Source organism: Trichechus manatus, unplaced genomic scaffold (genome assembly GCF_000243295.1).
Source record: "Trichechus manatus latirostris isolate Lorelei unplaced genomic scaffold, TriManLat1.0 scaffold00042, whole genome shotgun sequence".
Taxonomy (NCBI): domain Eukaryota; kingdom Metazoa; phylum Chordata; class Mammalia; order Sirenia; family Trichechidae; genus Trichechus; species Trichechus manatus.
The window spans coordinates 10,392,825-10,416,904 of record NW_004443978.1 but is presented as its reverse complement, the minus strand read 5'-3'; the positions used below and the strand labels follow the sequence as shown (position 1 = coordinate 10,416,904).

The 24,080-nt window shown below is 43.4% G+C and overlaps 1 protein-coding gene across 1 annotated transcript in view; it reads right to left on the bottom strand.

Annotated features, from left to right (window-relative positions):
- OVOL2 (ovo like zinc finger 2) overlaps nucleotides 1-23,826 on the bottom strand; it is a 55,938-nt gene extending 32,112 nt beyond the window's left edge. The window contains exons 1-2 of the mRNA XM_004376483.2: nucleotides 23,727-23,826; nucleotides 22,850-23,070 (exon numbers count right to left, since the gene is read on the bottom strand). Of these exons, the coding sequence (XP_004376540.1) occupies nucleotides 22,850-23,070; nucleotides 23,727-23,826 (321 nt within the window). The remainder of the gene's footprint in view (nucleotides 1-22,849; nucleotides 23,071-23,726) is intronic.
- Nucleotides 23,827-24,080: the final 254 nt, after the last annotated feature.

Here is a 24,080-nt window from a genome sequence, read left to right as displayed (position 1 = left end):
AGTGCTGGAAGGTGATTCCCTTAGACTGGAAGACACTCAAAATACACAGTGGCCATAATAATGGGTTCAAACATACCAATCATGAATATGGCGCAGGGCAGGGCAATGTTTCATTCTGTTATACATAAATCATGAATCAGAGCTGACTCAACAGCAACTAACAACAACAAAGTGGGGGAGGGATGCCCTCCTTACTCCTTCACTCTTTCCTGCTGGCCACGCCTCTGACAGCCATCTTAACCATGAGGTGAAGCCAGTGTTGAGGATGAAGGAGCAGAAAGAAAGGAGGAGTCTGGGTCCCTGATGACTTCATGGAGCCTCGTAGATAGTCCCCAAAAACAGTCACAATAAATTCCTCCTTCCCTGTACCTCCTTGCTCCTCCATCCATCAAGAGATAGAGATTATTTCCTCTCCCCGTGAATCTGGGCTGGGCTTGAGACTGCCTGAACCAAAAGAATGCAGTGATGATGTGTCAGTTTCAGATTTAGGCCTTAAGCGACCTTGCAGCTTCCACTTCCTCTTGGGAGCCAGCTACCAAGTAAGAAGTCCAACTACTCCTCCAATACCACCTTTCTGTGAGGAAGCCCAAGCTACCCATGGTGAAAGAGAGAGGCCCTGTGGAGCACTGAGGTGCCAGATATATGAGTAAGGCCTCATTGGACTTCCAGCCCAGCCCAGTGCCGCCGCCAGCTGATGGAGTAGCCCGGCCAGTGCCACCCAGAGGAGAAGAACTACCTAGCTGAGCCATGCCTCAATTCCTGACCCACAAAATTGTAAGCAAAGAAAATGGTTGTCGTCTGGGGTCTTAAAAACTTGCAAGCGGCCATCTAAGATAAATCAATTGGTCCCATCCCACTTGGAGCAAAGGAGAATGAAGAAAACCAAAGACACAAAGAAAATACTAGCCCAAAGGACTAAAGGCCCAAATGAAGCAGAGACTCCACCATCCTGAGACCAGAAGAACTAGATAGTACCTGGCTACCACCAATGACTGCCCTGACAGGGAACACAACAGAGAGTCTCGGACACAGCAGGAGGAAAATGTAGAACAGAACTCAAATTCATGTAAAAAGACCAGATTTAATGGTCTGTCAGAGACTGGAGGAATCTCTGAAACTATGGCCCCCGGCCACACTGTTAACCCAGAACTGAAACCATTCCTGAAGCCCACTCTTCAGACAAAGATTAGACGGACTATAAAACAAAAATAATATACGTAAGGAATGTGCTTCTTAGTTCAGTCGGATATACGAGACCAATGGGCAGCTCCTGTCCAAAAGCAGGATGAGAAGGCAAGAAGGGACAGGAACTCAAGAATGGACACAGGGAACCCAGGGTAGAAAGGAGGAGCAAGCTGTCACATTGTGGGGATTGCAGCCAATGTCAAAAAACAATATGTGTATAAATTTTTGAATGATAAATTAACTTGAGCTGTAAACTGTCACCTAAAGCACAATAAAAAAATAATAAAAAAGAAAATAGTTGTAATTTTGAGAACTGGCTTAGTCAGGATCACACAGCTTCATTATCAGCAAAACCACAACCAAACCCCAGTCTCTGGACTCCAAGTCCAGTGCTCGCTCAACTACATTTTCTGCTTTCAAGACAGAAAAGTGAAACTGTGACTATGTGATGAAAACCTATCAGCTCTGAAATATTCAAAGGTTTCCTAGTTATCAAGTCAGATCCTTTAAAAGGAGATTGAGCCAATTCCTTTGTCAAAATTCTGTTCATAAAAAGGCCTAGAAATTATTTTCATACAAACATCGTTAGCAAGAAGCGTTAGTCCTTTCCTGGAACTCGCTCCCAGCCTCAGATATGCTCCTCCACATTGGACGCTGCCCTCCTCTGAGACCCAGTTCCATTGCTCCCTTCTCCCTTCACATGAGGTCTTCTCCCACTACTGCTGCCCGTTTCCCAAACTGCCGCCCATGCTCCACACCCTTTACCTCCAATGACTGCTGCCTGTGCCCAAACTGTGCTCTGTACCCCTCAAATCAGGGCCTCCCAAACTCCAATATGCACAGGAATCTCCTGGAGACCTTGTTCAGATGCAGGTTCTGATTCAGGAGACCTGGGTGGGGCCTGCGATGCTGTATCTATAACCTGCTCCCGGAGGCCAGCTCTGCTGGTTCCCGGACCACAATTTGAGAATGGAGGCTTCACAGCGCTGCCTTTCACACAGTTCACTGCGTATCACATCTCACTCCAGAGCGTTCCATCACACACAAATGTGTCCCAAGAGTGCATCTGATTTCCTCAACTAAATCTCTAGAGCACAGTCAGTAAGTGTCAATTCACGGTTCTACCTCCCCACTCCCTTGTGCCCCGAGCCCAGGGCCAGCACACATTTAATAGGTGTGGGTTGTCTGGCCATGGTAGAGGGCCTGATGCAAAGACTCATGGGAGGCACAAGACCCCCAGACAGGTTTTCCATGCAACCTCCTTTGCTCAGAGGTTAATTTGTCCCAGCTAACATTGACAAGTGCCTCATCTGTGACAGGAGTCTCTGGGTAGTGCAGACGGTTAGCGGGCTCATCAGCTAACTGAAAGGTTGGATGTTCAAGAACACCCAGCAACACCTCAGAAGAAAGGTCTAGCGATCTACTTCCAAAAAATCAGCCCTTGAAGACCCTATGGAGCACAGTTCTACTCTGACACACATGGGGTTGCCATGAGTTGGAGTTGACTTGGCAGCTACTATAATCTGTGACAGGCCCTATGCTCAGAGCTGGAAGTAGTACAATGCTTGAGGATGGCGTGTCCCCAAGATGCTGCCCCAGTCTAGTCTAGAGCAGAAATGTCAATGGGCCACTGACCTCTGAAAATTCCAGTGTGCAACGGAGGCACCTCAAGGGGCACCTGCCCTCAACATGGAACACTAGGGAAGTTGCTTCCAGAGGAAGTGAGTTCCTTAGCCAGGTGAAGATGAGGAGAGAGGGAGGGAGGGGGAACAGCCGGTGGGAAACAGGGAAGTATGCTGGTTCAGCATGGCTCGCCTGGGCCTGGAGGGGCAATTAATCAGGAGAGCTGTGGAAGCAGAGAAGGGCTGATCCCCCCTTAGGGGTCTACCTTGGGAGCCCTAATAGATTCTGGACTCTATTCAGAGGGTAAAGGGGAGCCATGGGAAGATAAAGGATAGCTATAGGGTTGAGTCTGATGACCCCCAGCTGCCTCCACCCTAGAACTGCAGTGCCTCTGCTCTGCCTCTCTGAGGAGGACCCAGCTGTACCCAGGGCCCTTCCTGTCATAGCACAGGTCATGGACTCCTCCTTGTCTGGCCGTCCCCTTTCTGGGTCATCTCCTTCCTTGAAAGGATGTGAAAACACTAAATATGGCCCACGTCTTGGCAAACCGAGTACTTGGAGCTTCCCAAGGCCAAGTCTACAAGGATAAAGGTCATTGAGAGGTTGTTGTTGTTGCTTGCTGCCTACAGGACCCCTGACTTACGGCGACACCATGCACAACAAGATCAGACCATTGTGATCCATAGGGTTTTCATAGGCTAATTTTTTGGAAGTAGATTGCCAGGCCTTTCTTCCTAACCCATCTTAGTCTAGAAGCTCTGCTGAAACCTGTTCAGCATTATAGATAGCAACACACAAGCCTTCACTAGCAGACAGGCAGGTAGTGACTGCACATGAGGTGCATTGGCTGGGAATTGAACCCGGGTCTCCCACATGGAAGGCAAGAATTCTACCACTGAGCTACCACTGCCTACCTCCCCTCCCCCACTGAGAGGTGGTGAGGGGCTAATAAAATAGAACACAAACAATAGACCCTGGTAATTCCAGAAAAGGAGTGGGCCAGTTAAAAATGTGCAGGAAGCTAGAACCATCTAGCTTGAAGTCCTGTAGAATGTGACCAAGGACTCTCCAACCACAGTTCCAACCTGAGCTCTTGTTTACTTTACTCCTTTTGATAAATTCCTGTTTTGAAATGCTCTGCATGTAATGTGGATACCTTCTATTACAGCCCGGAATGAAACTCTCAAATCACTGCCATTATTTTGTTTGAAAAGAAGAAAATCTCGAGGAGCAGTAGAGAAAGAGATCAGCTTAAGGGAGTGCAGGGCCAGTGATCATCTGACCAAGATACAGAAAGCTTTTTCAGCAGGGGAGGCAACAACCAGAGTGTGTGTGGGGGCTGGAGACTGACGATACCCTATTCCCAGTTTGACCTCTCCTCTGGTTTTCTTAGAGCAAAAGTCAAAATTCTCTAAGTATTCCTCAGCAAAGCCAATTTTTCCATTTCTCCATGTTCACATATATCCCCCTTTCACAGCATGGAAAACTGAGTCACAAAAAAGTGGCTCATTTAGGGATTCACCCCAGGTGTATCCTGCAATCCGTGAAGCACTGCTTGTCACCCACATGACCCATCTAGCCACCAGACATTATTAACCAATTATATTCAAAGCCTTAAGAGAGACGTAATTCGAAGCCTTGTTGAGAGGAGATGTAAAGTTAATTAAATGGCAAAAGATGAGGGCTTATGAAGCCAGTAGAATCCCTATGTGACTCAAACAGTTAAGTGCTCAACTACCAACGGAAAGGTCGGCGATTTGAAACCACCCAGAGGCACTTCGGAAGAAAAGCCTGACAATGTGCTTCCAAAACGTCACAGTCTTAAAAACCCTAGGGAGAGCAGTCCACTCCACACACACGGGGTCATCACGGGTCAGAGTCAATTTAATGGTGAATGGACTGGATGAAGTCAGCTTTTGCCAGACTATTTCACTTATTAGAAAGGAAAGAATCTGTGATATTCCAATATATGGTTGCTGTTTCTCCCGTGGCCAGGATTCACAGTTCCAGGAATGAAGGAGTGGAGATGGGACTGGCATCACTCACTATTACCCTTAGTGACCCACTTGCAAAAATTTTGCATCCTGTCCCCACGACCCTATGCTCTGCAGCATAGTTCCAACAGGAGGAATGCTCCCACCTGGAGACACATCACTGATTCAATTGAACTGGAAGTTAAGAATGCCACCTGACCACTTTGGGCTCCTCATGCCTCTGGAACAACAGGCAAAGAAGGGAGTTACCATACTGGCTAGTGTGATTGACCCTGATTACCAAAGGGGAAATCAGACTGATGTTGCATAATGGAAGTAAAAAAGAGTATGTCTGGAATACAGGAGATCCCTTAGGGCGTCTCTTAGTACTTCCACGCCCAGTGATTAAAGTCAATGGAAAACCACAACGACCCAATTTCGACATGCCCACTAACGGCCCAGACCCTTCAGGACTGAAGGTTTGGGTCACCCCACCAGGCAATGAACCACGACCAGCTGAAGTGCTTGCTGAGGACAAAGGAATACGGAATGGGTGGTGGAAGAAGGTAGTTCTAAATACCAGTTACAACCACGTGACCAGTTGCAGAGAAGAGGACTGTAATTGTTATATTTCTTCCTTGTTTTATTATATGTGTATGTGTGTGTGTACATATATATATATATATATATGCATGTGCATATAGTAATTATTTTTGTTTTTTTCACTTATCCCATTGCTTACAAAATATAAGATGTAACAGGACTGCTGCATTTTCAGTTGTACGTGTGTTAGCTGTATCACGTTAGGTGAAAGTATGACTTTGTAATAGTCTTTATTTAGAGACTATGTATGGTTTAAGGAGATAAGTATAGGTGCCAAGTTGACAAGAGGTGGACTGTGATGGTTAAGGCTGTGTGTCAGCTTGGCTGGGCCATGATTCTCAGTGGTCTGGCAGTTATGTAATGACATGGTCATCTTCCATGATGTGATCTGATGTGATAAGCCAATCAGTTGCAAGGGGAGTTTCCTTGGGGGTGTGGCCCGCATCCAATATATGTTTGGATGTTCTGGCAAAGCTCATTTGCTTGCATCTGGCTTATCATCATCTGACCTCTGATTCTTGGAACTTGAGCCAGCAGCCTGCCATCTTACCTGCTGATCTTGGATTTGTTAGCTTCTGCAGCCCGTGAGCCAGTGCCCTGCCATCTTACCTGCTGATCTTAGGTTCATCACCCCTGCAGCTATGTGACAGGATAGTTACAGAATAAATTTGTAAATGTGAAACTTATCCTCCAGAAAGGATATCTGTTCCTTGAAATTTGGTCTATGATAGCAAAGGCTAGAAACTACTTACATATCCATAAATAGAGACTTGTTAAAAAAAAAAGGTAGAACCATACTTGGAATTGAGGCAGCTGTAAAATGGTAAGAGGCAGCTCCAGCATCAACTGGAAGACTCCAGCCCCAGCCAACATCTGAGTGAATGCATGAGAAATCCCAAGCAAGAACCGCCTGGCTGAGCCCAGTCAAACCACAGAACTGGAACAGATAATAATAAATTGTTTTAAGCTACTAAATTTGGGGTGGTTTGTGAAGCAGTAATAAATAACCAGAAGAGTAATAGCTGTATCATTTGTCATTCTCCCCAGAACACCAGCTCTTCCACATTTCTGATTATTCTCTTGTAGAATGGGCTACATGATGCAGAAGATACATCTCTGATCCCTGGAATGATGTCCATCCCATGGACCAGAAGACCGGGTCTCCCTCCCTGGGTTACATGTCTGCTCACTGGGCCGTTTTTACAGTTTGATCTGCAGTCAATTACGGGGATGGTGCAGGACTGGGCAGCATTTCATTCTGTTGTGCATGTGGTTGCCATGAGTTAGGGGTTACCATTTATACATAACACTCTACCTCCTAAACATGTGGCGCCAGACATTTATACATAACACTCTACATCCTAGGAGTTCAAGATAGGGTTAACCAATCTTACCTAGATCAAACTGAGTCAAAATCGGTCATCTTAGTTGCAAATGATAGTGGAATAGAAAAACAAGAAATGCTGAGGGATCAAATAAAAACCTAGACCTGGCTAGTTGTGTGATGTGGGATGCCATTTAGCAACCCTAGGCCACAATCCCCCCAACATGTAAAACTAAAAAATGATATTAGATGATCTCTTTAGCAATATAAGAAGCTAAGAGTAGGAACCTATTTTCTGACGTCCTAAGTTCAAATCCCTTCCTACCACTTTACAGGCTGTGTAACGTAGGCAAGTTACTCAACTTCTCTAAGCCTTAATTTCATCACCTGTAAAATGCAGATAATAATGATATTTGCCTCTTGGGATTGTTAAGGAATTAAACAAGAAAAGTTAATTAAACAGGACCTACTGCATAGTAAGTGCTTGATAAATTCTAACTATTGTAGTTATTGAACCAGCTCCAAAATACTGCAGTCCTAAATAAAATCCCTTGTTTCTCAATTTGGCTTTTGAATCTTTAACTCTCTAATGGAAGAAAAAGGAAATTCACTCCCAGTGTGAGCCACAAGTCCAGTCCACCACCCTTTACATGCAACTCTGAAATCAAAATTTTCTCCTATTTCCTCCGGCGTCCAACCTGACCTGAACTGACTTGAAGCTCTGGGTAGACTTTATCCCACTTAGTGTAAATATTCATATATTTTGATATAGAAGTTATTAATGTGTTTGATTACAAGGTACCGCTACAGACTTACTGGGGGTGGTGTTTACACCATGCTACTTCTGAAAATGTTTAAGTTTTACTGTTAATCCAAAATGAACACTTTTCAAAAGGCTTATCAATGAAGTGGGAAAACTACCCTGGAGCGTGGGAGATGACATACGTCTGGAGATTGATTTGGAGCGAGAAAGATGAACAGCCCGTGTGCAATGCTCCAACCCCAGGGCTTGGTCCTTTCCCACCTGCTGTCCTGTTTTCTACCACATCTTAGCTTTCATTTTTAAAAACATGCAAGGTTCCCGTCTAGCTCTTCTTTTAAAGAAACAGGACTCTGTAGCAAAAACAAACTGACCATTGTGTCAGGGCTGCCGAAAACTTCAGGAGCGTCCAGGGAGGTGGGGACTTCAGCTGGCCCTCTGACAAACTTCAAAGCTGACTAAGATCACTTACCTGTCAGTCTTCTAAAGGAAAAACCGAAATGAAAACAAAGAGAAACCTTTATTTTCTACTGATGCTTCCACTAGACAAATTAATTAAATTAATGGTCTTATTTCCTGTGGGAAGATACTGGAGTCCAAGGTTACCTTCTGGTGGCCATTCAGACGGGATTTCCTCAGAGACATTTGCTATGCTTGAGTGCTCAAAACACGCTAAGTATATTCTCTCAATTCCTTTGGGATTCGGATTCACCTTCCTGGTCCCATGTACCGTTTCCTTAGGCTTCATACATAACTCTACATAGCAAAATAGAGACCCTTCTCAAATGATAATAAAGGGAATATGTCCTTATAATCCAGAAGATAGGAGCTTTGGTGGCGCAGTGGTTAAAGTGCTTGGCAGCGAACAGAAAGGTCAGTGGTTTAAACCCACCAGCCTCTCCAAAGAAGGAAGATGTGGCAGTCTGCTTCTGTGAAGATTTATAGCCTTGGAAACTCTATAGGGCAGTTGTACTCTTTCCTATAGGGTCACTATGAGTCAGAATCAACTCAACAACAATGGGTTAACCCAGAAGAAGAAATTGAGGCTGAGAGGTGTAACCTGCCAGTGGCAACATGACTTAAAGATTTTGAATGTAGTTTGTTGTGTGCAACACTTGTACTTACACTTCCCACAGGACAGGTCCACAGGGTGATGGAAAGGAGGGAAAGGGTGATGAGCCTTACGGTGAGGAATGCCTTCAGGCTCCTTCAGTTCAGACTGTCAACACTGACGGCTAGAGTGTCAATGATATCTCCCACAATACAACAATGCTAAAAATAATAGGATCCTGGGCTTTACCTTTCTCACCTCATAAATGAGATGGGACCACATAAGCTTTAATGGTCCCTATAGTTGGTCCTATGGATGGACACGCTCAGCATCTATTCCTGCTCCTTCTGGTGGGACTTCCTGTAGTGCAGAGGCTAGAAAGCTAGAAATTACATTTCCGAGACTCCCTTGCAGCTAGGACTTGGGATGTGATTAAGGTTCCACCGATCACATGCACTCTTAGATTTTAATTTGGGCTTGAGTTAACTGGACAGAGGCATGTACATAGCAACTGTTTTACAGTATTCATTATGGCAAAAGCATTATGATGCAGGAGCAGGCAGTCACAGAGGGAGCAGCTTCCTGATTGGGTAGAAACCGCAGTTCCAAAGATGGCCAAGTTCTGCAGTATAGCTTTGGAAGATACACTTGGAAGCTCATCCCAGTCTTTTTTTAGCCCATTTATATCCTATAATTAACCATTCTCTGCTTATCTAGCAATAGTGGATTCTGGTACCCACAACTACACCCTGGCTCATGCAGTCCATTCAAACAATAAAAACCTGCTTCACCTATATACAAATTAAAAAGTGGTGCAGTTAACACTTATATTGTTCTCCTATAACTCCTTTATTCCCTCTAATTAATTAACCTTTATTGAGCATCTACTGCAGGCATTTTCCCAGATCTCCCTTTTCTTCTTGCTTTCTGTGTTTTTCTCCAAAAGGTGTCACTTATTCTAGGGACTGTTGACTCCTTCCTCCATGCCTGTATTTTTGTTCTGTGCTGACTTATGTCCTTCTATGAGTCAGGCACTACTGACCCAGGTACTGGGGATACAAGCCCAATAGGAAGTGTTCCCTGGTTTTGATGGGTCTAGAGTTGTGCAGTCAGAGAGATGGTCAGAGAATTACAAAGAGGGTAGGGGGGAAAGGGGCATCCAATTTTGCCTGAGAGATAGACAAGAGGCAAAGAGTTGGGGACAGAGGTTATTATTCTTTCCTTGCAAGTATCAAACGGATGGATTTTTAAAAAAAACTACTCAAGTCCATGATTTACATTGATATTTTAAAAAACAAACAAAACCAACTAATTGGTTGTCCCTGGAGAGTTCTGGTGAACTGATTATCCTGAAAAATAAAGGGAATGAATCAAGCATTATTCTACCTTCCTAAATGAACTGTCCCACTAGGAAATCAAATAGTACATGGGGCAAGTATCTCTACAGATGCATGTCAGCTAACAAATGGACAGAATTAGAATATCACTGTTTTGCAGCCTCTAATACTCAAAATACCAAAATACCCATAGCCACTATAGGGTTGCTATGAGTTGGAATCAACTTGATGGCAACGAGTTTGGTGTTTTTTTTTTAATACCCAAAATATTTAGTATCAATAGCTGCTAACATCACAAAAAGGGAGAAAACCGAATATTGCATGCCTCTTAATGAAATAAACACCACCACCTAGGACATAATCTAGCCAAAAATAAAATAAATCTGATTAAACATCTAGAGGAGCACTGTTCAACAAAACTTCCTGCAGTGATAGAAATGGTCTATTCTTTACTCTCCCATACAGTAGACACTTACCATACACGACTACTGAGCACTTGAAATGTTGCTAGTGTAACTGAGGAGCTCAATTATAAATTTTATATAATTTTAATTAATTTAAATCTAAGTAGCCACATATAATTCATAGCCACCATATTGGACAGTGTAGCTGTAGACTGAACTACCCATATAGGGAAAATATAGGGGACAGAGGAAAGTGTTACAGATCACAGTGATGTAATAAGCAAAATCCAGATTGTTACAGAGTTCTACAAAATAAATTACCCTTTCCTTCCACAAATAAATTGCAAGGATACTTTAAAAAAGATGAAGGGAAAATGTATAAGTTAAAAGAGACTTTAAAGACTCATCAACCAATTACAGTGTGTGGACATTATGCAGACCTGATTAGGCAAACTGAAAAAAAAAGGAATTCACTAGATAATTAGCAATCTGAACACAGCTGTTAACGTGGGTGTGATTGTGCACTGTGGTCCTTATGTTTTATTTTATTTTTTATTGTGCTTTAGGTGAAACTTTACAGAGCAAATTAGTTTCTCATTCAACAATTTATACACAAATTGTTTTGTGACATTGGTTACAATCCCAGCAATGTGTCAACACTCTCCCCTTCCACACCCCAGTTCCTCGTCTCCATCTGTCCATTTTTCCTGTCGCTTCCTGCCTTCTTGTCATTGCTTTTGGGCAGGTGTTGTCCTTTCGGTCTCATATACATGATTGAACTAAGAAGCATGTTACTCATGTGTGTTATTGCTTGTTTTATAGACCTGTCTAATCTTTGGCTGTAGGGTAACTTTGGGAGTGGCTTCAGTTCTGAGTTAAAAGGGTGTCCGGGGGCCATAGTCTCGGGGGCTCTTCCAGTCTCTGTCAAACCAGTAAGTCTCGTCTTTTTTTTTCATGAATTTGAATTTTGTTCTACATTTTTCTCCCACTCTCTCTGGGACCCTCTATTGTGATCCTTGTCAGAGCAATTGGTGGTGGTAGCCAGGCACCATCTAGTTCTTCTGGGCTCAGACTGGCGGAGGCTGTGGTAGTTGTGGTTAATTTGTACTTTGGATTAATATTTTCCCTTGTGTCTTTGTTTTTTTCATTCTCCTTTGCTCTGGATGGGATGGGACCAGTAGATGTATTTTAGACAGCGGCTTGAAAGTTAAGACTCCAGATGCTACTCACCAAAGTTGGATGTAGAAAATTTTCTTTATGAACTTTGTTATGCCAATTGACCTAGATGACCCCTGTGATCATGGTCCCCAGCCCTCAGCCCCAGCAACTCAGAGTCCCTCAGGGAGTTTGGATGTGTCTATGAAGCTTCTATGACTTTGCCTTGGTCAAGTTGTGCTGACTTCACCTATATTGTGCACTGTCTTTCCCTTCACCAAAGTTAACACTTATCTGCTATCTAGTTAAACATTTCCCCTCCCCAATCCTCCTCTCCCTTGTAACCATCAAACATTATTTCCTTCTGTGTGTAAACTTTTTCTTGAGTTTTTATAATAGTGTTTCATACAGTATTTGTCCTTCTATGATTTACTTATTTAACTCAGCATAATGCCCTACAGATTCATCCATGTTGTGAGATATTTCACAGATTCATCATTGTTCTTTATCATTGCATAGTATTCCACTGTGTGTATGTACCATAATTTGTTTATCCATTTATCTGTTGATGGGCACTTAGGTTGTTTCTATCTTTTTGCTCTTGTGAACAATGCTGCAATGAACATAGGTGTGCATATGTCTATTCATTTGACAGCTCTTATTTCTCTAGGCTATATTCCTAGGAGTGAGAGTGCTGGATCAGATGGTATTTCTGTTTCTAGCTTTTTAAGGAAGTGCCATATTGTTTTCTATAGTGGTTATACCGTTTCATATTCCCACTAGCAGTGCATAAGGGTTCCAATTTCCCTGCAATCCAACACTTGTTATTTTCTCTTTTTTTGATTAAGGCCAACAATGTTGGGGTGAGATGGTATCTCAATGTAGTTTTGATTTGCATTTCTCTAATGACTAATGATCACGAGCATTTCCTCATGTATCTGTTAGGGTCTTTATCTTTTATGGGTACATTCTGAGATATTTATGAGTGAAACAGTATGATATCTGAGATTTGCTTCAAAAGTATATAAGTGTGGAACAGCAAAAGACAAAATAAATAAATAGGATCTCATAAAAATTACAAACTTTTGTTCATCAGAAGACTTTAAAAAGAGTGAAAAGACAAACTACTGACTGGGAGAATATCTTTGAAAACTATATATCTGATAAGAATCTAGTAACAAAATATATACGAAACTTTGACAACTTAACAATAAAAAGACAAATAACCCAGTCAAAAAATGGGTAAAGGACTTGAATAGACATTTCACCAAATAGGCTATCCAAATGGCCACTAAATATGTGAAAAGATGCTCAATGTTTTTAGCCATCAGAGAGCTGCAAATCAAAACCACAAGGAGACACCATTTCACTCCCACTAGAACAGCTAATCAAACAAACAGAAAATAACAAATGTTGGCAAGAATGTGGGGAAGTTGGAATCCTTATCCATTGCTGCTGGGAATTCAAAATGATATAGACATTTTGGAAAACAATGTGGTGGCTTCCCAAAAAGTTAAAAATAGAACCACCATATGACCCATCAATTCCACTGCTAGGAATATATCCAAGGGAGTTGAAAGCAGCGATACAGACATATGTATACCAGTGTTCATTTCAGCACCATTCACAATAACTAACAGGTGGAAACAACTTAAATGCCCATCAACAGATAAATGGATAAACAAATGTGGTACATACATACAACAGAATATTACTCAGCCAGAAAGAGAAATGAAATCCTGATACATGCTACAACATGGATGGAGTTTAGAGACATTATGCTGAGTGAAATAACTCAATCACAAAAGGACAACCTGGTGATAAATATGTAGGTGGGACACTTTATAGCATTTACTGGAAGGCAGAGCCCCCAGCAGCCTCAAGCAAATGGTCCCTTCCCCCTTAACCATGCCTGGCCCAGAAGTACCTCAGGTCAGCTGACTGTGAACCTCAGCTGTGCACTTAACACAAAGCAGCATGCCAGCACCCAATCAGCACTACCAATTAAAGATGGCTTTCCTTTGTATTCCAGCTCAAGTCTCTAAATGCACGATTCTAAGAAAACGGTGGCATAAAAAAAACATTATTCCAACCCTCCCCAGCAAATACAACAAGGAAACAGTGCTTGGCTTTTAGGGACTCTAAATCAGGGAGCAGAGGAAAGCAACAGGGAACTGCAGACAGGCAAGAATCAACAAATCAACAATGAGTCACATATGGTAGGAAAATCGCTTCTCCCACCGTCCCTGTCCCTCCTCCAGCCACGCAGGCCATCGGCTGCTGTGAACTGGGGTAGTGGCCCCAGAAATAGAGGCTGCTTCCCTAACCACCACAGCCCCTTCCTATACAAATAGACAGTTCCCCAAGCTTCTGCCCTAAAATCAACAAGGCAGAATTCCCTAGGGGTATGTCTAGAGTGTGCCAGCACCTCTCCCACCAGACACTGTTGGCTGCAAGCCTAGTGCGAATTGCTACAGAAGGCCTGTGTAGTGGAGTCTGCTCCCATAGTAAATACTCTACTGGCCTTCCTATGTGTCTCATAGCTCAGGGCTCTGAATTTCAGGGAGTCATTTCAGGTCTGTCTGCTACCTCTTTCAGTCGATGCTGAGGACTGCTGACTGAGGCTGCTGTGTGCTAAGAAGCAGGCATCTTTAGTGGAGACTACACCCACAGCCTACATATTACAGGGAGGTTCTCTAATAGCATCAAGGCAGATCTCCTTGGAGGTCGTTCTGGAGCATGACAGTCCCTCCCCCACCTGGACACTGTCACCTGCAAGTCTGCTGTGAATTGCTGGACAGGAGCCCTCTGAACAGGGAGGTTTGCCCAACTGGTTAGTCTGCCCCCACTTCAGTTGGTGCTGAGGACTGCTGTCTGAGGCTGCTGTGGGTTGGGAAGCAGGAGACTTGAATGGAGGCTACACTCACAGCCAACAGTCTACTGCGGCACTCTGAGAGCAGACTTCCATGGGGATCTGACCAGAGCATGACACCCCCTCCCCCACCTGGTAATTGTTGGTTGCCAGGCTGTTGCAAACTGCTACCGAAGGCCCCTGCAGTGGAGTCTGCTCTCATACACAGCCCTCTACCTACCTTCTGTGCACTCCGTAGCTCAAGCCTCTTAAACTAACAGGACAGATTTCCTTGAGGATCTGTTTTGCTCTGTATGCTCCCTTTTACAATTAGCACTGAGGATGGTAACTGTCAGCTCCTGGACTACTACAGGTTTCTACAGATGGTTCCCTACAGTGGAGTCAAGAGGTGGGTCACCTAAGTGGAGAGTGTTTCTCCAACCACCACAGGGTCACTGGGGCTCTGAAACCTACAAGACAGATATCTCAGAGGTCCTTCCAGGGAGTGCTAGCCCCTCCTCCTCCTCCTGAAATGGAGGAAAGTCTGCCTGTGCTTCCGCTGAATGCCAGCTCAGATATAAGCAGCCCACATAGAGCAGGGAAAGAAACCGTGGGCAAAACTGGAGGGCAAACTCAGGCCCAAAGAGAGCTCGCTTAGCGTAGGTTTTACAACTAAAAACATGATTGCAAAAACAGAGAAAGGAAGGGAGTAATAACCAGAGACAGGGGACTGTGCCCTGTGTTGGACAGATTGATTAGTACACAATATGTTGCCTGAGTAACGGTGCCCAGTGGTGGACAGACTGACCACAGTGTATTCTTTGGTGTGTTTGGGAGAGACTCTCATTAAAAAACGAGATCTGAAACTTTCAAATCCAAATTAAACCAGGGAGGGAGAAGGGCTATCACAAGGAGAGCATGAAAACAGTAAGCAAAGGCTGAAGGCTCTTCCCACCTAAGAGTTTCTTGCAGAAAGTAGTGCAGGCAAAAACACCAAATATTGGGGAAAAATGAGAAAATTAACACCCTTGAAAATTACAATGCCCCAACAAAAAATCACAAGAAACACAAAGAACAGAGAAACAACGGCTCATCCAAATGAACATGACAAAATGAGCGAAAGTGCATCTATGGATAACCAAATAATGAAAAAAAAAAAAGGAAGAATATAATACAAAAACATTAAACATAATTAAAGACTAAGGCAAAATGGAGACAATGTGCTAAAAGAAATAAGGATAACAATGCAATAACAAAATGAGGATCTAAAAAAGATATTGCAACTGAAAGAGACAACAACTGAAATGAGAAACACAAGAGAAGGACTTACCAACAGATTTAATCAGGCAGAAGAGAGAATCAGCAAATTAGTAGATAAGACAGTTAAAATTATAGACGCTGAAGAGCAAGAAGAATGGAGGCTCGAGAAGGTTGAGGAGAGTTTAATGGAATTATGGGACAACAACAACAGACTTAATATACGCATCATGGGACTTCCAGAAGGAGATGGAGAGAGGAAGAGACAGAAAGAATATTTGAAGAAATAATGACAGAAAATTTCCCAATCTAACAAAGGACATGAATCTACAAATTCAAGAAGCTCAAAGAACCCCAAGCAGGATAAACCCAAAGAGATCTATACCAAGACACATCATAGTTAGGCTCTCAAAAATTAAAGATAAAGGGAGAATCCTGAAAGAAGTGGGAAAGAAGCAAACAGTCAAATACAAAGGATCCCCAATAAGATTAAATGCCAAATTTCCTCAGAAACATTAGAAGCCAGAAAGCAATGGAATATTTAAAATGCTGAAAGAAAAAAACTGTCAGCCAAGAATACTATACCCAGCAGAACTATCCTTCAAGAATGAAGGTGAAATTAAAACATTCCCAGACAAACAGAAGCTGAGAGAGTTCATATCCACAAGACTGGCCTTACAAAAAATACTAATGGGAGTTCTGCAGATAGAAGGGAAAGACACTAGAAAGTAATTAAAAGCTATACATAAAAAGAAATATCTCTAATAAAGGGAAAAGCATGAACAAGTTAAAAAAAAAAAGAAACCTGTTGTCATTGAGTTGACTCTGACTCATAGCAACGCTATACAGCAGAGTAGAGCTGCCCCACTGGGTTTCCAAGGAGTGGCTGGTGGATTCAAACTGCTGACCTTTTGGTTAGCAGCTGAACTCTTAACCATTGCACCACCAGGGCTCCATGGACAAGTATAAGGGCTAGTAATAAGGTATTTATGCTTGATAATTCTAAATATTTTATCCTTCATATTTTTAAATAACATATATGAAAGGCAATGATAAAATTATGTTACAGGGCATATGAAATATAAGACGTAATTAGTGATAGCAACAACAGAAGTGGAAAAAGGAATGGTACACATGTAGAATTTCTTGTATGTTATTGACATTAAGTTGGTACCAACTTACCCTAGAATGTTAGAGATACAAGCTCTTAAGTATAATATTCATGGTAACAACTAAGAAAAACATATACAAAAGGAAAGGAAAAGGGAACCAAAAAGGCTCACTACAATAAACCAACAAAACACAAAAGCAAGCAGTACTAAAAGACAAAGACAAAAAGGCTTAAGACACACACACAAAAGTAATAAAACTGTGGAAGTAAGTCACTTCTTACCAGTAATTACACTGAATGTAATCAAAATTCTCCAATCAAAAGGCAGAGAGTGGCAGAATGGATAAAAAAAATGATCCAACTATATGCTGTTTACAAGAGACATACTTTAAGCCCAAGAACACAAATAGGTTGAAAGTAAAAGAATAGAAAAACATATTCCATGCCAATAATAACCACAAGAGAGCTGGGGTGGCAATCTTAATATCAGACAAAGTAAACTTTAAGACAAAATCTGTCAGAAGAGATAAAGATGGACATCATATAGTGATAAAAGTGTCAATTAATCAAGAATATTTAACAATCATAAATATATGCACACAACATCAGGGCACCTCAATACATAAAGCAAAAACTGATAGAAGTGAAGGGAGAAATAGACAGTACTAAAATAATAGTTGGAGACTTCAATGCATTACTTTCAATATTAGACAGAACATCTAGAAAAAAGATCAACAATGAACCAGAGGACCTGAATGACACTATAAACCAACTAGACTTAAGACATATATAAAACACTCCACCCAGAACAGCACAATATACATTCTACTCCAGTGCACATGCATCATTCTCCAGGATAGACCACATTTTAGGTCACAAACGAAGTAAATGATAATTTTTAAAGGTTGAAATCTTACAAAGTATTTCCTCTGACCACAACAGAGTGAAGCTAGAAATCAATAAAAGAAAAAAAAATCTGGAAAATACACAAACATATGGAAATTAAGCAACACACTATTAAACTAACAATGGATCAAGGAAGAAATCAAAAGAGAAATGACAAATTTTTTAGATCAAATGAAAATGAAAGCACAACATACCAAAACTTATGGGCTGCAGTGAAAGCAGTGCTCAGAGAGAAACTTACAGCAATAAATGCCTACATAAAAAAGATCTCAATTAATGGCCTAACTCAACAACTCCAGAAACTAGAAAAAGAAGAGCAAACTAAGCCTACAGCTACCATAAGAAAGGAAACAACAAAGATCAGAGAAGAAATAAAATAAAATTGAAAACAGAAAAATAGAATCAAGAAAACCAGAAGTTGATTCTTTGAAAAGATAAATAAAATGGACAAGCCTTTAGTTAGACTGACAAAGAAAAGTAGAGAAAAGAGGCAAACAACCAAAATAAAAAATGAAAGAGGGGACATTACAACTGACATGACAGAAATAGAGAATTATGACAGAATATTATGAACAACTGTATGACAACAAACTGGATAACCTAGTTGAAATGGACAAATTCTTAGAATCACACACCCTACCCAAACCAACTCAAGAGGAAATTGAAAGTCTCAACAGACCTGTAACAAGTGAAGAGATGAAATCAATGATCAAAAAACTCCCAACAAAAAAAAAAAGTCCTCGACCAGATGGCTTCAGTGGGGAATTCTACCATTTAGGTAAGATTTGATCCCAGTACTGTTGAAATTCTTCCAAAAGATAGAGAAGGAAGGAATAGTCCTTAATTCATTCTATGAAGCAAATATAACTGATATCCAAACCAGACAAAGACACAAGAAAAGAAAACTACAAGCCAATATCTCTTATAAACATAGATGCAAAAATCTTCAACCAAATACCAGCGAACAGAATCCAACAACATATTAAAAGAATCATACACCATGACCAAGCGAGATTTATTCCAGGAATGCAGGGATTGTTCAACATTGGAAAATCAGTCAATGTAATACACCACATCAATAGAACAAAGGAAAAGAACCATATGATCATCTCTATGGGTGCAGAAAAAGCATTTGATAAAATCTAACACCCTTTATTGATGAAAACCCTCAAGAAGATTGGAATAGAAGAGAAATTCCTCAGAACAATTCAGGGCATATATGAAAAGTCAACAGCCAACATAATACTTAATGGAGAAATACTGAGAACTTTCCTCGTGAAATTGGGAACACAACAAGCGTGCCCACTCTCACAACTTTTATTCGATGTTGTATTAGAAGTCCTAGCCAGAACAATAAGACAAGAAAAAGAAATAAAAGGTATCCAGATTGGACAAGAAGAAGTAAAATTATCTCTATTCACAGATGATATGATCCTATATACAGAAAATCCCAAAGAGTCCACAAGAAAACTTCTAAAGCTAATAGAGGAATTTAGCAAAGTTGCAGAGTACAGGTTGGTTCAACAAACAAAAATCAGCTGGGTTTCTATACAACAGCAATGAGAAATCTGAAAGTGAAATTAGGAAAATAATTCCATTTACAGTAGCATCTAAGAGAATAAAATACCAAGGAACAAATCTAACCAGGGATGTGAAGGATTTATACAATGAAAACTATAAAACACTGCTGAAAGAAATTAAAGACTTGAATAAATGGAAAGATGTTCCATGTTTGTGGATTGGAAGACTTAATATTGTTAAGACGACAATACTACCCAAAACAATCTATAGATTCAACTCAATCCGAACAATTCCAACAGCCTCCTTTATAGAAATAGAAAATCCAATCCTCAACTTTATATGGAAAGGCAAGAGGCTCGGAATAGCTAAAGCAATGTTGAAAGAGAAGAACAAAGCAGGAGGACTCACACTTCCTGATTTTAAAACATACTATACAGCTACAGGAATCAAAACAGCCTGGTACTGGTATAAAAATAGACACAGACCAATGGAATAAAATTGAGAGTCCAGAAATAAACCCACACACCTGCGGTCAACTGATTTTTGACAAGGGTGCTAAGTCCATTAGATGGGGAAAGAAGAGTCTCTTTAATAAATGGTGCTGGAAAACTGGATTTCCACATGTTGAAAAATGAAACAGGATCCATACCTCACACCATACACAAAAACAAATTCAAAATGGATTTAGGACCTAAATGTGCAAACTAAAATCATAAAATTCTTACAACAACAAGCAGGGACAATTGATGTCAGGCCTCACATTCAACAATGGATTATCTAGTATATAACAAAAGCACAAATAGCCAAAGACAAAATAAATAAATGGAGCCTCATAAAAATTAAAAACTTTTGTTCATCAGAAAACATTACCAAACAAGTGATAAGCAACCGACTGGGAAAATATCTTTGGAGAACATATATCCGACAATAATCTAAAACCAAAACATATATAAAACTTCGACAACTTAACAACAAAAAGACAACCCAATCATGAAATGGGCAAAAGACTTGAATAGACATTTCACCAATGAGGATACTCAAATGGCCACCAAACTCATGAAAAGATGCTCAGCATCATTAGCTGTCAGAGAGATGCAAATCGAAACCATAATCAGATACCATTTTACTCCCACTTAGGATGGCTAAGATAAACAAACAAACAACAACAACAAACAGAAAATAACATATGCTGGCAAGGTAGTGGGGAAATTGGAACATCTATCCATTGCTGATGGGAATGCAAGATGATACAGCCACTGTGGAAAACAGTGTGATGATTCCTCATAAAATGAAAACTAAAACTACTGCATGTCCCAGCAATTCTACTCCTAGGTATATACCCAAAAGACTTGAAAGCAGAGACTTAAAAAGAGACTTATACACCAGTGTTCACTGCAGCAGTATTCACAATAGCCAAAAGGTGGAAACAACCTATATGCCCATTAACAAATGAATGGATAAACAAAATGTGATACATACATACAATGAAATATTACTCAACCAGTAGAAGAAATGAAGTCTTGATACGTGCTACAGTATGGATGGAGCCTGAAGACATTACGCTGACTGAAATAAGCCAATCACAAAAGCACAAACATTGTATGACCTCACTTATATAAAAAGACAAGAAAAGGTAAGTGTGTAGAGACCAAAGTTTATCAGTGGTTACCAAGGGCAGGAGAAGAGGAGAAAGGAGTGTTAACGGTGATGGAAAAATCGCATTGATTAAAAGTAGGGTTGCACAGCTGATTATTGCAGTTGCTGTCAGTAAGTTGTACACATGTAAAATGTTGAATTGGCAAAAGTTGTGTGATAGATACATTTATGACAAAGACAAGAGAAAAACAGTAGCTGCTGACGCTGCTTATGCACAGCCAAACACCTCATGGGATTTGGTTCCTTGGTTTGGAGGTTTAGGGTCATGGTTTCAAGGGACATCCCAGTTAATTGGCCTAATAACGTGTTTAGTGCTTCTGTTCTACCTCCCAGTTCGGGGGGTAGTGCCTGGGGCCTTAAAAGCTTGCAAATGTCCACCCAAGGCACAATAATTGGTCTGTATTCACCTGGAACAACAGAGAAAGAAGGAGAGTCAGGACTAGGAGGAGGAAATGGAGTGTGTGGCTAATTGTGCCCATGAACAACTGCCTCCTTTGCCATGAGACCAGAAGAACTGGATGGTGCCTGGCTAACATTACTAAACATTTGATCAAAGATTTCATAGAAGAATCCTGATCAAAAGGGGACAATGCAGAACAGAATTTCAAATTCTGATGGAATCCACACCTCCTGGAGCCACGAATGCTGGAGGAACCCCTGAAGCTATTGCCCTGAGATAATCTTTAAACCTTAAACCAAAACTATCCCCTGAAGTCATCTTAAAACCAAACAATAGCTTAGCTTAAGTAGTGAAAAAGTCTGCCTTGAGCATTGTGCTCTTTTAAGAACTATCTATATGGGATCAAATTGACAATAGCAACTCGAAAGACTAGATAGGAATCTTAGGCAGCAGTGAATTTACGTTGATGAGTGAGGAACAACTCAAAAAAGGAGGGTGAGAATGGTTCACAACTCAAAGAATGTAATCAATGTCACTAAATAGTACACATAGAAACTGTTGAATTGGTTTATGTTCTGCTGTGTATATTCTCAACAATAACAAAATAAATAAAATTTAGGAAAAAAAAACCTAAATGTGCCCCAATCTATGTCGCTTCCTCTGTCAAGCCCAGGGAACCAGGAATGTTCAGAGAGGAGGTAAGTTCTCTCCCAGATAAAGTACAGGTGGCTTTCCCAATCCACAGCAAACTGAGGCAGCCTCCTCCACTCCCTCCTTCTGCACCAGGCCAGGTAGTGAGACCAAGGGACCGCCCTGGAGAGCGCTGCAGTTATAGTCCATTGAGTTCCTGGAGCGCACTGGGTGATGCTATGGTCCACCAGGCTAAGAAACCGGGATCCAGTGATTTAAAACACCATCCCCTGGCTCCAGGTGGCTGTGAGTCAGTGGGATGGGGTTCCTTAATCTTGGGGAGATAGGGGATCCTTTGAGCAGGCGATCATGGAAGTTCTACCCAGGAAAACATAGACAGACATCCTGATATTGCCTACAATTCTAGACGACTCAGAAAGCCCTGAGGTGCGACAATAGAGGAGGACACATACCCCAACCCACTGCTGTGGCGAAAGGATTGCGCTAAGGCAATTTGCAGTTCAACTCTTTTATCCATCAATTTGATTTAGGATTTGAGAGACACGACATATCTAAAGTGCTAGGCGTAGGCCTCCTGTCTAACTAGCATGCCATAACTGGCACTGGGAACAGTTATTGTGAGAGACCTACTGTGTGCCAAGCTGCTGCCAGTCTCTCCAGGGCACAGGGAAGGGTGTGAAACTCAGAATCTACATGGCGCTGGGAACTTCGTCCCAGAGGGTAGAATTGCGGAGAAGCCAGGGTACCTCCTTTGAGACCCCAGGAACCTAGACGGCCCGGTTATTCTCAGGCCTGGCACGTAGCATGTGCTGCCTGTGCTTTTAGACAGTTCCAGAGGCCACACTCCCAAGCGAGGAGCCAGTCGCCGGGGCGCGGTAGCGCCGGGGGCCGCCTAGTAGGCGGAAGCCTCGCGGAGGTGCCCTGGCCTCAGCCCAGGGGCAGGTGCAGGCGCCGCAACGCGGACGCGCTCCGGGCCCTGGCGCCGGGGTGCGCGGCGGGCGCGGCCAGGAGGGGTGCGGGCCCAGGAGCCTGTCGCCAGGGCGTGGTGCAGGCGGCGGCGAGGGCAGAGTCGACACTGTACCTTGATTTTCGACCTGGCGGCCGGACGCTGCTTCGCCGCCAAGTGTCCACCGGGGCCCTCGGCGTCGCCGGGCTCTCGGGCTTCGCGCTCGGGGGCGCGCGGGGACGAGCTGCTCTCGGCGCCTCCTGGCTCCCAGGCGCTGCTGCTCCCGCCGCCGCTGCTGCTCCCGCCGTCGCTGCGGCAGTCCTCGGGGGGCTCCTGGAGCAAGCGGCCTAGGCCCACTGCGGAGGCAGGGGCCGCATCCGACACACAGGCGGCCGTCAGTTTGACCTGAGGGCGATGCCGCCGCCCCACCCCGGACCTGGGCACCTCGCCAAGTGGGCAACGCCGCGAGGGTGGGCGAGCAAGCCAACGGCTTGGCCCCCGAGCAAGCTTGGGGTGCTGAGGTTCGATTCTCGGTCCCGTCGTGGCGCCCACGAGTAACTGGGGGCCTTGAATGAAGGACCCTGTACGTCAGGTTTCCTCTCCGCGGGGAAGGGGGGCGTCTGACCTCTTCCCACCTAGCCCCAGAGAGTTGAGGGGTCCTTGGGCACCATCATGAGGATGTGGGATTGGCAAGTAGCCCCTCGTGGCCTTCATCCTCCTCCCACCCCCTGTCCTCCAGGGCCTTGTCGGTCCGCTGAACAGCCAACGGTCCCGCCGCCCGGCAATTAAGAGGCGCCCACTAGGGGGGAGGGGGCGACGGCGTCGGATTTCCCAGCCTCTCCCGGCCGCTGAATGGGTCTTCGCCCTCCTGCGCCGAAAGACCCCTGTTCCCCTCCGCAGGAGGAGGCATGGGTGGGGAGTCCAGACGTGGCCGGCTGCGGAGGGGATTGGGCCACCCATTCCCCCACCCCGGGAGGCCCGCGCCCAGGCCCGGCTCCCGCGCGGCGCTCACCTGGGATGTAGGTGTCTGCCCTTTCCTCATCCGGAAGCTCATTCCAGCTGCGGACCGAGACCCCCTGGCTCTTTCTCTTCACCAGGAAGACTTTGGGCATGGTGGGCCCCCTCCCCCGGCTGTGACCCCCTCGTTCTGCTGCTCCCGCTAGGGACGGCGGCGGTGGCTCGGTCCCGGCTCCCGGCGCCGGAGCCCACCTTCCTGCCTCTCTGGCTCTCTCCCTCCACCCTCGGCGCGGCGCCCGCGGCTCTGAGCCTTCCGGCTCCGCGCCACCTATGCCTTCAATCGCGGGAGAGACCACGCCGGGGGAAAAGTTTCATAAAGTGGAATAGAAGAAGCACCAGGAAACTTGGG